Below are 16,585 nucleotides of genomic sequence, written 5' to 3'. Positions count from 1 at the left end.
ATCCCAAGATGTATTGTTTAAACAGAACTTAAACATAATTCAAACTTATTTGTTTTAGACATCCTCAGAAAATGTTCAAAATGTTATTAAGTTTAAGTAGTTGGGGAAACTGCATGACTGAAAAGCTTATAGAATTATCTGAGTTACTTTTCATGTCTGAGGGGAAGCAGTTTATACTCATTATTATCATCATTTTCATCTAAGTAAGAAATGGATTTAAAATATTTTCTTGTTTTTGGAAAGCAGTTTATACTCATTATCATTATTTTCATCTTAGTAAGAAATGGATTTTAAAAAATTTGCTTGTTTTTAAAGTATTTAGGTACAGGTAGAAATGTAACAGTTCATTAATGTGGTTGGGTAATTTTCATTTGTTGCAAATAGTATCTGTCAGCATTCAGGGCATATAGGATGAAGATGTCATATCGTCTTATTCCTTCCTAATTTTTATTTATTTACTTTTTTTTTAATCTTGCTGTTCAACTGCATTAACTATTGCTATGTTGTGCATATGCAGCTTAATAAAGCGCTGGGAGAGACACCTGAGCTATGTGACCATGAGTGCAGTGGAGTCATCCACAGCCCTGGCCAACTGTCTGTGGGAGATTCTTCACGACACCTAGATCTGCCAGTCATTTCAGTGCATATCCCATCCCTCCTGATTCTTCCTGTGATCCCATATACTGTCTTGCTGCTGACTTCATGACCAAGCAAGTTAAAAAATAAATAAAAAAAGAAAAATTTTGTGTTGCTTTGACTTGGGACCAAAGACAGTTGTGACTGATGCAGCCAGCACGGGTCACAGCAAATGCAGATCATTATCTCCTGTTGCAGTCGGCTCGTCAAAGTGCATACACACACCTCGGAATCCCTTTTGGACATCATGTAGATTTTCTGTCTAGGTGTGCAGTCATGTGAACTGCTTGTTGCGCATTGCTAAGAGCATGTCAGGCAAGCTTACTGGGTTGCTGAGGATATGCCAGGCAAACGTGCTTTGCTGGTCTCCATGACGAGAAACTTTCGGAGAGCAGCTACTGTCATCAGTGAAGGAAATTGATGACCAGTTAAAAATGTCGTGATGCATTTTTTTTGGGGTCTACCCAGAGGTGTGCAGGTAGTGCCTACATGCATGATCATGTCCAAAGCTCAGCAGGAAATGGTTTAGGTATCTTCCCTGCTCAACACTTCTCCTCTCAGAAACTTTGATGTACTTTTTGTTTTTGCTTTTTTGGTTGGTTGGTTGGTTGATTGGGGGTGGGAGGGGGAGGGCACACAAACTTATGCCTCCATGTTCAAAACTGTACAGAGGTTTCTTTTTATCTCTTGATATGGATGTATTTATATTGTATAATACCACTAAACCTTGCAGAACAGGCTCTGAATATAACTGCCTCTTTTTATATTTATCCTTTTCAGTGTTTTCCTTTAAATGAGAAAGTGGAGAGTAAAAAAGACTTTTTGAATAGCTGCTTAGATGAAGTTGTAAAACTGAAGTTCTGCTGATCCTAGGTGTATATGTATATGGATTGTTCTTCCTTCAAATGAATCTTTGTGTGCGCGTGAGAAAGAGAAAGAAAGAAAGTAAAATTTGAGGCAGGGGGTGACTGGGGTTGAGAGAGATCAAACTTCTTTTTTTACTTTTTTTTTTCATTCATGTATGGTGTTATAGATATTTTCAAGCAGAAAGAATGAGTCTGTGGTTTGCATAAACAGCTAATCAGCAGATTTACCAGAAAACTATAGAATTATTCTTTAAAGACAGCATGGTGGAATAAGCCAAAATGCTTACAGAGAATTTTTTTTATAAAATAATTGTTCATAGTTTATACTAATGATAAGAGTTTTAACATTTTTATATTGTTGCAGCATAATTTGGTGCCTGCACAATCTCAGCTTTGCATCAGTTTTAAAATTTTATGAAGGAATGAAATGATTGAAGCTAGCAGCACTGACAGTGGCTTTTGATCGGAGGATATCCGTTATGAAATTAATGTCTGCATTAGTCCAGTTTAGATTAATTTTCCCTTTTGATCTTTTTATTTCAGTTTTCTTCTCTCCCACCTCCAAATACCCATCCTTGTTTGGGTCATGTGTTTGCGTTAATTTAGCACTTCATTTTACAAAATACGTAGAGAGCTATCTGGTAGCTGTTGATTTTCTTAATACACACCAATTGTCATAAAAGTTTATGCCTAGTTCTGCAACTTGAAGTATGTTGACTGAAGGATTGACTGTGCAACAGAATCTGTAACCTGAGTCGGAAGTGGCACTTAAATGCACCATTTTGGCTATTTCACTTTCATTGCTGTGTATAAGGCATTCTACCAGTTTAAGAGCAGGACGTAGCTTCAGCAATAATTGAAGATTGCCACATGTTGTTTTAGCATTTGTATACATTTCTGTGTGATGCCATGGACAGAGTTAATATTTTCTTTTTGCTTCTTTATGGCATGCCATATTTGATTTTTTGCCTAAATAATTTCATGAATTGCATTAGTAATCATTTGATCTTCAGAAAGACATGCTTTTCACCAAAGAAACATTGGTTAAAGTTCATGAAAGCAAGCAACATTTTCTTTCTTAGTAGACAGGGGGAACAATCTTTGTAGTGCTAATTCTCTCATCTCCATAAAGAGTCTGCTTTAAGTGTGACCTTGGAAAAGTTATTTAAAATATGAAGTCGGTTTTTTACTGTAGTGAATCAAAGTTAAGTGAAATTCATAGATGGTTTATTATTAATCTGCAAGAATAGAATCTTGAACATAGGGTTTGTTTTGGTGCCTGTGGTTGTTGTACTTGTTGCACATCAGTTATCCTACTCCCTTTCCCACCAATGATCCATGCCTTTCACCATTGTTAGGAGGGTGTGTGTGATACAACCAAGATTGGCTTTTGGGATCTGTTGTATTCCTTCTATTGTATCTCATTGTAATGATTAGAATGGTTGGTCATATGTAGTGGTTTGTGACATGACAAGAGAAAGAGCAGAAAACTAATATCAGTGTCACTGCAGCTGTAGTGAAATGCCATCAAGAATACTTTGATCACCTTGTAGTTCGCAGTGAAAGTTACCAAGAGATTTTTTTGTCAGTTTCTCCTTTTTCAAGAACAAAAAAAAAAAAAATCGAAAGTAAACTCCTTACAGGGCAAAGCTTTCAAAGGGATTGGGAAATTGGTGTTTTATCCCTAGTCAGCAATTAAGGCTATGTCACAGTAAAAGGAGCCAGCCCTGTAAACAGGCACCACATGTAGAGAACAGCATGCCTGAGACAAGATCTGAACCCAGGACAGCCAGTCCCACCGTATTGGCAACAGGTACTAACTGATGTCCCACTAGACTTGTTTTTAGTGCAACAAACTATAAAAGGGGCATTAAGTAGTCATGGACTGGTATGTGCAGTACACTTCAAACACAGACCTGTGCTTGTCTGCAGATTTTGTGGCAGGTACCCGACAGTTATCTTTTATGGAGAAGATTTTGTACTTATGAGCCTGTTTCATTCCAAGCTGTTTAATGTTATGGTCAGTGCATGTGGCATGTTTATGGTGCTAACAAGAGGTTAAGGACGTTTCTGGTTGTGCCATGGGTGTTTTTTGTGTGTGTGTGTGCACTGATTGGGGGTTCAGGGAAAGGTAATGGAGGGACCGTTTAGTTCATGGTGTCTGCAGATGCTACAGATCTTAAACTGTAGACACAAGCTTTAATCATAGAGGAATCGTCCAAAGTGATTTTATATACCCTTTACTGAGCTTTGGAAAACAATGTTTGAAAACATGCAACAATTTAATAATCTGTTTTGTTTTTAAAACAGTTTTCAGTACATTAATCTGGCAGCTTAAATTTTTTGGCCATATCTGTTGTGGACCATGCCTGGCTGTGAGCTACAGGTGCCTCTGATTTCCTTTGCATTTAATGTGAAATGCATCTGTGTCATCATCGTCCTGTATCTCATTCATGGCTTTTCCTCTGCTCTGGGAATTACACCTGGACTACTTGGCTTCATGCTACTGCAACAAAAATTATTTCTTCTTTCATCTTTCGCTTGTACTGTGTATAATCTTGTTGTGTTTACGTTTGCTTCATCTTGTGTGGTCTTGACCTACAGTACTTTCTTATCTAAGGTTTCACATCCCTGGCTGTCTGTCATATTTCTTTTGCTGATGCTTCGGGTGTTTGTTTTCTGAAACTGATCCAGATCTCCCTTTTCTGGAACATCCTGTGTTGGTGGAGCTACTTTCTCATCAACAGCTCTGCTGGATTCCATCCATGGCATAGAGGTGTTGCTCTGAAGTTCAAAGTGCAGTGTTCTTTACAGTCTGCATTGCCCTTCTTTCCCTACTTGGTGGTGATGAGGGCTGCTGTTGAGTGAATCTGAAACAGTTGAATTTTTAAAGTTTATTTATGGCGAACTTTGGCCAAACTTGTCTGTGAGAACAATTACTTGCAAAGATATGCTTTATCTTAATGAAGTGTGCTAGTGCAATCCAGCTTTAAAAAAGGTCCCCCACCAGGTCCTTTCAACTCAGCCTAGTCCCTTCCATGGGTTGGCTGGTGTTTGAGTTAGTTTCAGGATGATAGTCAATTTTGAAAAAAAATCATAACTAGAAAAAAAATTAAATGAGCACTTCAATCTGTTTTGAAACTCCTGGCTGCCATATGCTCTGTGTCGATAAAAATGCACAGTTGACGATGCCTTGATGTCCTTCACGCACATGTTGCAGCATTTTAGTTTTTTTATAGGGATCACCAGTCAGCTATGATAATCAGAACTTCTTCCTGGACTGAGATCTTCACAAGCAAATCAATATTTTAAATTCTTTTCGAGTTTGGCTGATAATGACCATGAATCCAGTTTGCAGATGTCTTAAAGTCAGACCGGAACAACTGTATGTCCATGCTGGCTGGTTTTTCTTTGATACTTGCGATGCATCACACATCAGTGTTACTGGTCTAAAATAACAAAACAGGACCACCTCCAGAAGATTCTGTTTTACTACATCTGACATTTGAAACAATTAGGACACATTAAAATAATAACTTTGATGTCATTCTTGACTGTAGAACAATGCAAGCAGGGTGAAAATTTCTTAAAACAAAGACTACGTGTAAAAGAAACTCAACAGTTCTGCTGCTTGCATTTTGATCCTCTCAGATATGTTGATTCTATTTGTGACACTATTTAGTGTTTACAGGCACCATGAACTTGAGTCGTAGAGGAACGGTTATATATTTGCCTCCTTTGTTTGATCCCCTCTCTTGAGACAAGACTTTACAAGATCATTCTAAGAATAATTTAAGCATGTCTTACACCATTCTAAATTTAGAAATTTTGGCATAGGCAGTGTATAAAGTAACAGTATTTCACATTGCTGCAGCATAGCTATTTGGTATTGAAAGGAGTTACTGTCACTTGTTAATGTCATAGGTGCTAGCTGCTAATTGGGGAAAATGAGGAGATCAATAATCTTACACTTTGTTAGATATTCTGTAACTTTTATTTTTTTTCGTAGGATTGGGGAGGAATGAGAGTGAACTTACAAATTGAGAATCCCATTGCTTTAGAGTCACCAATGCTCTGTTTTACCAGTTGCTTGCCAATCTAGAGCCATCTCCAGAAAAGTGATACCAGAGGTGGATGGCCTTGAGAAGTAGTGGCCTCATTTATTCCTGGTTCACAAGCAAAGTTTTGTTATATTCTGCATGCAACTTGCATAAAGTTTGTTGAAATAGAGAAGATAGGGAACAAAATCTGGTAAATTTTTCAGAAATGTAAATTCTGCACTAAAACAACATCTGTGGAAATTTGCTTACAACAATAATGAAGCTGTACAGTTTACCTTAGATTCACGATTGCCAAAGACCACGCAAAATAGAGAAGATGGAAAAGAGCTGTGGAAGATTTGCTCATAAAATGTCCCACAGCTAATAAGGAAATAAACCCGGAAAAAAGGCCACACATGATCAAGTTGTTATTTTGTTATGCACGTGTGCCTATAGATCAGGGTGTGTATGCATATAATGTGAGGAGTGCATAGTTTCTTGTAAATGTTGAATGAGGTTGGTGGAAAATGGCTTGGTGAATGTGTGGCCAAGGGATCATGCCAGAGTAGCCATAATCATTCCTGTTTTATGTTTTTGATGTCATAGTGAGCAAGATGAAATGTTTGAATTGCATACTTGTTTACTAATCATAAGCAATTTCAGTTTTTGTTTTACCTTCTTGTAAACGCCATTGATACATGTATTTATAATGTTCCATTGTTGGAAAAAACGTTCAAGCAGAATTTTGGTAGCAGCATTTTTAGAGAAACTACCATTGCTATTACAATATTGTTAATGAAGATGACAGTGGAGGCCCTCTGTGTCATTGTTTCATGAATATTGTTTTTTTTTAAAGTAAATATTTTCTTTTGTGGTAAATGTTGGATTTATGTGATTGTGTGACAGATTGAAGAAGAAAGTGGATGTGATTAGAGTAAACACTACTGGTAGACATGATTGCAAAGACTGCAGATAATCCTCTTCACATCTGGGTCAGAAATGAACATTTTACTGTCAAGTCGATAGAATGTTGCAGCAGCTTTTTAGTCCTGAGCCACATCTCGGGCTAGTCAAGTTGTCAAGGTTTGGTCTCAAACCAGGTTCAGTGGATGTGGGTTGGAGGGGGAATAGGTGTTTGGGCCAGCAACTAAGTCCATATCACGGCAAGTCAGCCAGACCTGTAAACAGCTGCCACATGCAGAGAAAGAACGTGGGTGAGGCGAGAGCTGAACCCAGAACAGCCATCCTTCACTGTATTGGTGGCAGGTGTTAGTCGTTGTCCCACCAGGCCGCCCTCAGATGTGGGAATGGAAATCCGAAACTCCTTGATTAAAATGCAAATGGTGCGCAACTTGTTCACACACACACTGTGTTCTTTATTCATGCTCCATTAACTCTAACCCCACCCCCCAGCGGTTCACTTGATTATTGGATACAACCAGCAGGTATTGAATCGACACACCTCCAGGCGTGGACACCACCCACACCAGCACTTGGCTATCCGCATCTCCAAAAGTAAAAAGGATAACCTCGAAAAGAAACTAATAAGTAATTCACCGGGATGGAGAAGATGAAACCTTACCATCATCCGATTGTCATTCCATTATCAGATAAATCAGGCGCCAGTGTCTGCTGATAAAGCTGCTGTGTGGGCAGGAGACTATGCCAGCCACAGACCCAAACCGGGCCTCGAACTCGCCACCTCTTTTTCCACAGTCAAGGGCACTAATCATCAGAGCCGTCAGGTCGAGGGCAGGGCTATCACGAGCTGCTAGGTCGAAAGTTCGCATCGATTAGGTTATATCTCGAGAGAAATTGCAATAAGTCTCTTGACATGTTTCTTAATCTTTCTGTGCCAGTGTCTTAAGAAGTGGAGTGGGTGGTTATGGACGACAAGGATTTTTTTAAAAGATATAAAAAGAGGTATTTAATCAGTCCCGACCTTTGGGTGAACTGTGATTATAGGCCTGGAAATATCACGAGGTACTGATGGCTTAGAGAAGACATTTGAAAAGAAACGAGCAGCCACAAAACCGGCCAGCCATGGCCCTTCAGCCAAGAGTATGAAAAATTAGGTTCATGGAGCTGTTTTCGTCACCTGGATGACGGTTGATATTGATACCTGTCACGGCAATGTTTGAAGACTGCAATGATCTCTTTGACGGACAGGAGGTTGGATCCAACAGGAACTTGTTTATGATGTCTGGCCAATATTGTCATTGTCATAATATAAGCCTCGTTTAACACACATCCACATTCATATGCATGCGCGCGCAGCAACCACCCTCTCCCCACACAAACCCCCCAACTTATATTTTTATTATACAAAACATAAATGCACTAATTAAGAAAAAATTGTACTCACACACAAAGGTATCCTACAAGACAATTTCATCCAGCTTGTGTTACTGTATACCAGGGATGCACAACCTACGGCCCGCGGGCCATGTCCGGCCCGCGACGCGGTGCCATCCGGCCCGCGAAACTTCTGCCCACAGTGCAGGAAATCGGCATGTTAGTAATAAAAAAAAAGACATTAAAAAAACGAAAAAAAAAAAAAAAAGGAAGAAGAAGTATTTATCCCCACGTAGGGGCGTTTCCCAATCTTTTTTTCGATGGACGAACATTTCGATTCAGTGCTCCGACTTGATGTCTCTACGATGAGGCCGGACATTCAGAAGTTGGTTTCGGGTAAACAACTTCAAATATCCCACTAATTACTACATAATTAATGGTAAGTACAACTTGTTTCTAATTAAAAAAATGGTATCTGCTCTATTTTTTTTCCTTTTTGTATTTTTGCGGCGAAGTGGCCCGCGACACGGCTGTCCGAAATGGATATGGCCCGCAGGCCGAAAAAGGTTGGGCATCACTGCTGTATACAATTGAATAACAATTAATGAATCATTTGTTTTAGTGAATAATAATTTATCAGAAAGATTAACGGTAATTGATGTTTTTTTCTATTTTGATTGACAATGTGAAAGCGTACATATATTTTTTTTATTACTAGTGAGAGTTTCTATTAGTCTGAATGATTACAAATGGAAAGCAAGAATTGAATGTAGATGTTATTTTTAATCTGTATTGACGTGTAATGTTTTAATGTTACTGTCGGCAGTAACAATTATTTTCTGAAAAGGATACGCTAGCTAATCTATAATAACATTTATCTATAAACCGAAAACGGAGAGAAAGGTGCCTGTTTCAAAAGTGTAATGGAGTGTTACTTAGTTCGCGATCATGGATAACAGAAGCCGTCACACAATTACTAGTGCCAAGTGTTATCTACAATTCTCGATTGGAAAAAAAATATAAAAAGAACTATTTTAATAGTCTCTTCAAACAATTTTGCTAGAAGCCGGTGAAGACTAACATTTAAAAATAGAGCAAACTGAAATTTCTAAGAAAAATCGTTCAAATTACGCGCAAAGATGAAGCTTGTGGATAAGGATGCAATTAATTACAATAATATGTTTGAAAGCGGGAGAAAAGGGAGAGGAAAATAGAAAGTACCTCAATTAGAGCAAACAGATACGATACACGATGAAAAGCAGCGGCTAGACAGTATCTTCGTCGTGTGCCTGTTGACAACAGAGACTTTCCCCTTCCTCCCACTCGACTGCGGTCAACAAGGCGCCAGAACACAAAGGTAATGGCAGGTGAAATTAGGCTACCTTTACATCAGACGGCTGAGGATGGCCGCAGCAGTCGCTGATAGAATTAAACTACAGACGGTCAAAGGCATGGTGGAAGAAGATACCGAATCATATTTGACTATACCCTCATTAAACCGCAACGGAATCCACTTTTCAAGAGGGTGGTTCTTCTCGACGATAGCTTCATTATCAGAAAATAAGATCGCGGAGGTCAAGAGGAATCGCTGGATAGTTCCTTGTTGACCATTGCCAGCAAAGCAAATTGCGTCTATTTTAGACAGATACCTGCATGGAGTTTAGGGAAGAGGAGGATGGTCAAAAAAAAAAAAAAAAAAAAAAAAAAAAGTTAACGAAGAACAATTTCTAGCAAACCGCGGCGAAGAGCTGGCGATGAAACAGATAAACTCGATGGCCGCAAAGTGTAGGCATCTCCTTCTACATCTCCAATTAGGTGAGACTATACTATACTATAAATACTATGGTGGATTTAGGTCGGTATCAAAAGAAGGGAAGGCCGGGTACACAGTCACTAAAGTGCTTAAAAAATATTAACGGTTTAACTTTCTAGGAGTTCCAGAGAGTACGACTGTGCGTTCGGTCCCTGTTGGTTATCATTCTTAATTTTGGAGCAGAAGGTTACTGGGTCGAGGTCTGGTCGGACCTGAGGGTGGAAAAACTTCCTGCCCACCCAGCTCCAGAGCAGAAATGGGTACACGATCAAATGTTAGGCTATGGGAGTCTTGGCTTTTTACCCCTATGTCGTGTTATCTTACATTCTTTCACCAACGACATCGTTATTATTAAAAATATTGACTATTAATGTATTCGTAAATAATAATAAAAATTCAGAAGTCCCAAGTCGGTCAGCGCTGGATGTCCAGTTGAGCGCAGTAACAAACCTATAACGCATCGAATTGTAGGGTTTAGTACTCATTTTATTTTCAGCAAAAATCTGCAACAAAAAAGTAGGTTGGGGGAAATATGTCTTTTTAATTTTCTGATTTTCTTTTTATGTTTTTGCCGCTGAGGTATGGACCAATGTTGTTTGTGATTGACATCTCTCGCCAGATGACCTGCCTGCATCAGCAGCGCAGTAGAAGGTAAGTTCTGGGTTGGGGTGCGGCAGGGGAAAGGTGAGGGTAGAAGGAGAACCGTGTTCGAATTTCAAGCTGGGTACTGCTGGCTTACCTAGCAGTTGTGGGTAGTTTAAGCAGAAATGCTTGTCTTTCAACGTTAGAGGAGGTTAAAACGGAGAAAAAGAAAGAACACGAACACATGGCTTGTGTCGACGACCATGGTGATGATGATTTTGGCGATGATGCGGTTGGTGGTGACAACGAAGAAAAAGATGGCGACAACTATACTGATGACGAATATGATGATGACGAGGAGGAGATGACGAGAAGATGATAATAACTCTGATCATGACGTCGACGATTATTAGGCGTGGTGCAAGATGGACACACTGGACGTCGTTTGCAAAAAAAAGAAAAGAAAAGAAAAAACAACCTCGAAATGCCACATTGAGCTGTCGCATGCAGCAGCGGCTCCCGAGGCGTGTGTCCACATAAAGAGACAGTGAAGACAGACAGGACCGAGTCTATCGCTCGTTCTGACGGAAAATCGGTGATATCCGTTATTCCCCCTCCTCACCCTGACCCCTGCCAAACTATTCTTCCTCCTTCAAACAACTCCTCACCGTTCGCCCCTACTCCTCCTATATGTTCGTAGCAAAATCCTGACAACAGGAGCCTGGTGAAGGTGAGTGACCGCCAAGCAAAACGATTAGCGAGTTGCTCGTTTGGACGATCACATCAACCGCGGCCCTTTAACCGCCCAATGGCCAAGACGAGAATGCACTTCACAAAATTAACATCTGGGAACAGCAGCACTGTGTCGAGAGGATGATGATGATGATGATGATGATGATGATGATGATGATGATTTATTAAAAGGAAAGAAAGAACCAGAAACAATAGCTCTTGGCCAGAGCCCTAATCTTTACAATTTATATTAGTGGTGCTTCTCAATGACACTGTTACATGAAAGAAAATGCATCCGTCACTGAATGCGCTCCCACGCAAATCACTTGTCATCCGCCCACATTTTCCGTTCCTTTTCCATCTGATAAAAAAAGAAAGAAAAAAAAACCTCAGCAGTTTTATGACTCCTCTGTTCCGGGCGTGACTAATATCCCGCTCTAGAGACACACTCCTCTAATCATGATGCACAGAACCCTTTGAACATCATCATGCACAGAATCCTCTAAAAATTATCATGCACAGAAAGATGTCAAACTGGTGACGCCACGCTTGTCCCCGTTTTATGAACTGATGTTCCCAGCCCTCCCATTGGCTGAGCCCTTCAGAGCGTGAACACACCGTTGGATTCGCGTGACCTCTGAACTTTTGACCTTGATGTATGCATGGTGATGTTTGTTGGCGAGTATCTCGAGACTAGAAATGGGGGCCATTCACATAGTATCTTGTACACAACAATCAGCACGAATCTTTTCTCGGCAGGTTGTACTCAAGGGACATGCGTGGATTCGAACCAATCCCCCCACGCAACACTGGGCTTTGGTAACCTGTTGAACTGATAATAAACTGTACATGCATTAAAGATCAGAGCAAAGGTCAAAAGGACTCAACCATGGGTACAATCCTAGACCACTGAAACATTGGCATGAAATGAACCTTTGTTAAAATTTAGTTTTAGACGGACCCAACTGAAGAAGGACGACCATAACCTGATCCTCTGTGGTGGTGTTGTTGCGGCCATACGCTCCACTTGAGGCAAACAGGACTAAGAGAATACCTTATTTTATCCTCGTGGGACGTGGGTGGATTCGATCCCTCCCTCTCTATATGCACAGCCGGCATAAAGGCGGGCCATTCTGCAATAATGGGTCTTCGAGTTGAAGCAAAAGTCTGATAAATGTACACGCTATATTTTTTTTTTTGGAGGGGGGGTGGTTGTCATTGATTAATGTGTCGTATCATTCCTACGACAGGTGCAAATCTTTATCAATGCACAAACAATTTTTCTCTGCACATGCCTGACTTTTGCATCAGCTAGAGTGTAGGCAAGAAAGCACGTTGACATACACGTGTTTCCACCCCTCCCTTGCCCTTTTCTCAACATGCAGCTTTAAACCTCCTTCTACAGCTTTTGTATTAGCTTTTGTATTAGCTCTGCAACAGCGACCTAAAATGAGCGGAAACACTATCACTCAGAACAAAATGATGAAAAAGAAACCCGTGGATTACAGGAAACGCTGACTCTGCAGTACATCCATTTTGATATATTAAAGTCACATTTCTTACAACAAGTAATACTCCCACACAACAAAAGAAAGGATGGGGAGGGTGATGGCGAGAAATGGGGAGGGTCTGTATTGGAGGTTGGTAGGGGCAGGTTACTGGAAGTGTCCTTGCAGGCGTCTTTTATTCTGATTTTGAGTGCTTCAGACCTGGCATGTAATAATATATAAAAAATATGTAATAAGATATGTAATAAGAGCAAAACAAAGATCGATCATAACGGAACTTGTGGCCAGCGCATGTGATCGAGCTAATTAACACACCTGAGTACATTCTTTTCGAAATGATTTATTTCATTTAAAAAATGTCTTTAAAAATCTGAGCGAATTACCCCCTTGCAATTCTTCTTGATAATCGCGTGTGCACCGAGATACTCCTCATTAACATAGTTCCTGATTGGATATATTGAATACCTGTGATTATGTGAATGTATGCTTGCAAGCTTGTTGACACCTCTCTCTGTGTTTATCCGTGTTCGAGGGTTTGAATCTCACAAACTAGACAGGGGTATATGGTTAAATTTTTGGGAATATCCTGTGATAAACAACTGATATTCACTCAGGTGGGTCGTGAAATACACCCGTGTCCTAAGATTATTGTACCCGTTTGACTACTTGAAGTTCAAAGAAGAAAATGTTACTGATTGAAGGATTGTATATCTCGCAAATGGAAGTGTCTCAGACTTCAGAAGGTAAAGTTTTCTTTTAGAAAAAAAATATTCCAGCTACACTTATGAATGGTCTTTGAATGTGAGGAAACTTGTTGCTGTATAGGAACAAATAGATGTGTTCTTTAATAGGCCAGTGCACTTAGCAAATGGCTAGCATCTTACAACTATGTAGGTGGCACATCCTGAAAGATATTAAGCCAAACAAGGCAAAGACAGAAAATGTAGTCAATAAAGGAAACATTCTCAATTTTCCGAGCGGTGACATCGAGGCAACCTTTTCAGTTGGATCCAAGCTTTTTTCTGTTGAAAGAAAATGATAAAGTTTGTGCACTATTGTATCCGGTGCTTAGTACCCTGGTCAAGTGACCAGACTGGAATTGGAGACAACAAATGAATACCTGTTTGTATTTTCTTGGTGCACGAAAACATGCATACATATACGACTCGAAATCCTTGTTGACACGCAGATTGGTTCATTGTGATTCTCAAGAAACACCAACAGCCACCATTTCTCACTGCACCTTCCTCCTCCTCTTCATCATCATCACCATCATGTTTAGCGAAGATACTATAAATTTGGCATTCAAGGGCCATACTTACGGATAAATACGACAATAGATGCAGCGGCTGTGACAGTCAGGAGCCTGTGGGGGAGAGGAGAGCGACACCAAGGTATCCCACAACATCAGCGCCAGGCGCGTGGTCGTTGCTGTCGGGGCAAAGTTTCCTTCTCATGGAGCCAGGCTCACAGAGCATCATAGCTCTTTGACTTATTTATCATCTGCCAGAGGCTTCCAACCAGAAAAAAGTCGAAAGTTTCCGTTGAAGGCGGCATCCCCCAACGCAAAGCAAGCAGGGACATCACAGATCCAAACGTTTGATTATAGGAGTTTTGAACCTATAGAGGTGTCTGAGCTTTGTCTCAGCACCACAGCACCAATCACACATCAAAATGCACATAGACCACCATTATTCATGACATATCAGATACACATCACACATTCGACACAACACAACAAACACATCAGACGACTGCAAACATTTCTAGTGTTAAAATAATCGGTTAATCTGTCCAAACCCGAGTACCCTCAGGCTCATAACTCATTAACTTCTCTGATATATTTTTTCTCTTGTTTTAGTATTCAATATCTTGTAAAATATATTTATCAAAAATAATTTCTCTCATGTTCGGCTTTAACGTGAACAAGGAAGAAACGAAAATTTCTATTTTTACTAATGACTGTAGGCAATTATAGCTTGGGAAATGTGGTCAGTTACAAAGATAATAAAAGTTAACCAAAATAAGTGCTATTTACAAGATACGAATAAAGCACTTGGTGCCTTACAGGAAATATAAAAATCGTTTCCATGGAGACCCTTCTGAAGACACACTGCGTCATCATATACTCATGCGCACGCACACACATACACACTCATCTATAGTTGAGCATCTAGATGCTACAGTAGAGGGCACAAACGTTTTACCTAAGAAAATATACTGACATTAGAATCTTATCATAGACAGACGGACTGTGGAACCAGCACACCAAGGAACAAGATAAAGAATCAATGAATGATGGACAAAACGACTGAGGACTGTTCTGTTGACTGGAAAACGGTTGAGCTTGAGAAGAAGATATTCACTTTGCTGACCACAACATGGTCAATAACAATATGTTTAATGTTTACATCTCAGTGTTTGGTCAGTGTTTACTGGCAAGAAAATAACAGTTCTTGATATCTGAAAATGTCAACAGTCTCAACTTCTTTTTTTGTGTATTTCGCTGGAAACAACAGCGCCTTTTCTTTCTTTCTTGTTGTTGTTGTTGTTGTTGTTGTTGCTAAAAATCTATGCTCATCACTTTTGTCTCATCTCAATTTATCTAAATTTAATTCCAGAAAAAAATTTCATCACAGCAAAGGACATTAAGATTAAAAAACAAACAACAAGGCTAATCTCCTTGCAAAAGGTATGCAATTAATGCAGCGATTCTGATATTTTATTTTTGTGCATTTGTGACATTTGAAACATGAGTACTTGGAGATATATATATATTTCGGTATCTGGCAAATGATTTACAAAATAAGGAATGCATGTTTAACACCACATAGGAAACAATAACACTGTACAACATGGAGTGTTATGCACGTTCATTTGAAAGTGAAAATGGTCTAAGAACAAACAGATATCTCAAACTTTGACATGTACGGTGTGTGTGTGCGCGCGCCTGTTTAAACGTGTGTATGTGTGCGTGTGTGTGTGTGTGAGAAAGAAACGGTGGTTTCTCTGCATCAGATGTGAGATGTGATACATAATACTGCGAATATTTGTGCGTGCACACAACAAAGATAACAAATCATAAAATAAATTTCTGGAAGCACAACGTGAAGACGATAGAATGATTCTACCCTGCCTTACACGGGAAAGTTATTATTTGAGTAACGGTCAGAATATTTAATTCACTTGAAAAGTACACAACGCGAATCATATATCAGATGTTAATAGTGCTGCCTACTTCTTACCTATTCCAACCTACTGGGTTATAGATAAAGAGGAGTTTTAAAAGATAGGAATCTACCCTGAGTACAATTAACAAATTTAGTGAACAGACACCACATCGACAAGAGTGAAACCGAATTTTGAATTTTGATCTTTACCCGGGTGAGCAACAAACGGTGCAAGACTTTCTTGATGACATGCTTTGTGTCAGATGACTGTCCAACTGTGGGTTCATGTAAGTGTTCCATTTACCTTTAAGAGTAGGTTGAGGATGATGTTCAGTACATTAGATGTATTAATACACCTTGGACACGATACTTTCAACATCTGATGGATTTAGAGACACGTAGTCCTGTGGAAAGTCGGGGATCATGTGTTCCGTACAGACGACTGCAGAGAGACGAGCGTGAAACCTCTTAAGAACATCTCTGGAGGGCATGGAGGTTCTTTATGCCACAAATTCGCTCTTGATCACCTTCAAGGAACAAATAGACCAACGTGGAGTGCGCTCAACTGTCCTTTATGGCTCAAAGAGATTTTTGAAAACACAAGTGTGTTTTGATCACTCTCTTCACCCCTTGTTCTCGTCACCTCAGGAATGAAATGAGGTGGTAAAGAGGTTAGGCCTTGAATCTCGTTGAAGCAAGACAAATGCAGGAAGGTGCCTCCAGTCAAAGATTTTCTTTTCGTTTTTCTGGTTCACTGTGCAGACACCGAGCGACCGAGGGCATTTTCGCAGCTTACATAAACAAGCGTATGTGTTCCTGTGTGAGTGAACTCGAATTTTATTATTTAGTAGGCCGGAGATAAAGAACAACAAAAACCACAATACTCATCTTTGTAAGCCTCCTCATATATTAGAGCTTGAAAGAGGAAGTGAAAATAAAATTA

General features: G+C 39.7%; 1 protein-coding gene and 1 long non-coding RNA gene across 4 annotated transcripts in view; one reads left to right on the top strand and one right to left on the bottom strand.

The window, feature by feature from the left end:
- Positions 1–6,421, top strand: part of LOC112565707 (AT-rich interactive domain-containing protein 2-like) — a 30,472-nt gene extending 24,051 nt beyond the window's left edge. For all 3 annotated transcript variants that reach the window (XM_025241362.1, XM_025241363.1, XM_025241361.1), the window contains one exon: positions 518–6,421. Coding sequence is in view for 2 of the 3 variants with exons in the window: in XM_025241363.1 (XP_025097148.1) it covers positions 518–623 (106 nt within the window). In the remaining variant the exon portion in view is untranslated. The remainder of the gene's footprint in view (positions 1–517) is intronic.
- Positions 3,348–8,047, bottom strand: LOC112565708. Its single transcript, XR_003099478.1, has 2 exons — positions 7,125–8,047; positions 3,348–4,372 (listed from the first exon to the last, which is right to left on the bottom strand). It is a non-coding gene; the product is annotated as an uncharacterized LOC112565708 (long non-coding RNA).
- Positions 8,048–16,585: the final 8,538 nt, after the last annotated feature.

The sequence above is a fragment of the Pomacea canaliculata genome, linkage group LG6, assembly GCF_003073045.1.
Source record: "Pomacea canaliculata isolate SZHN2017 linkage group LG6, ASM307304v1, whole genome shotgun sequence".
NCBI classification, from domain to species: Eukaryota; Metazoa; Mollusca; class Gastropoda; order Architaenioglossa; family Ampullariidae; genus Pomacea; species Pomacea canaliculata.
The sequence above is the reverse complement of the archived record's forward strand: the minus strand, read 5'-3'. Positions and strand labels throughout refer to the sequence as shown.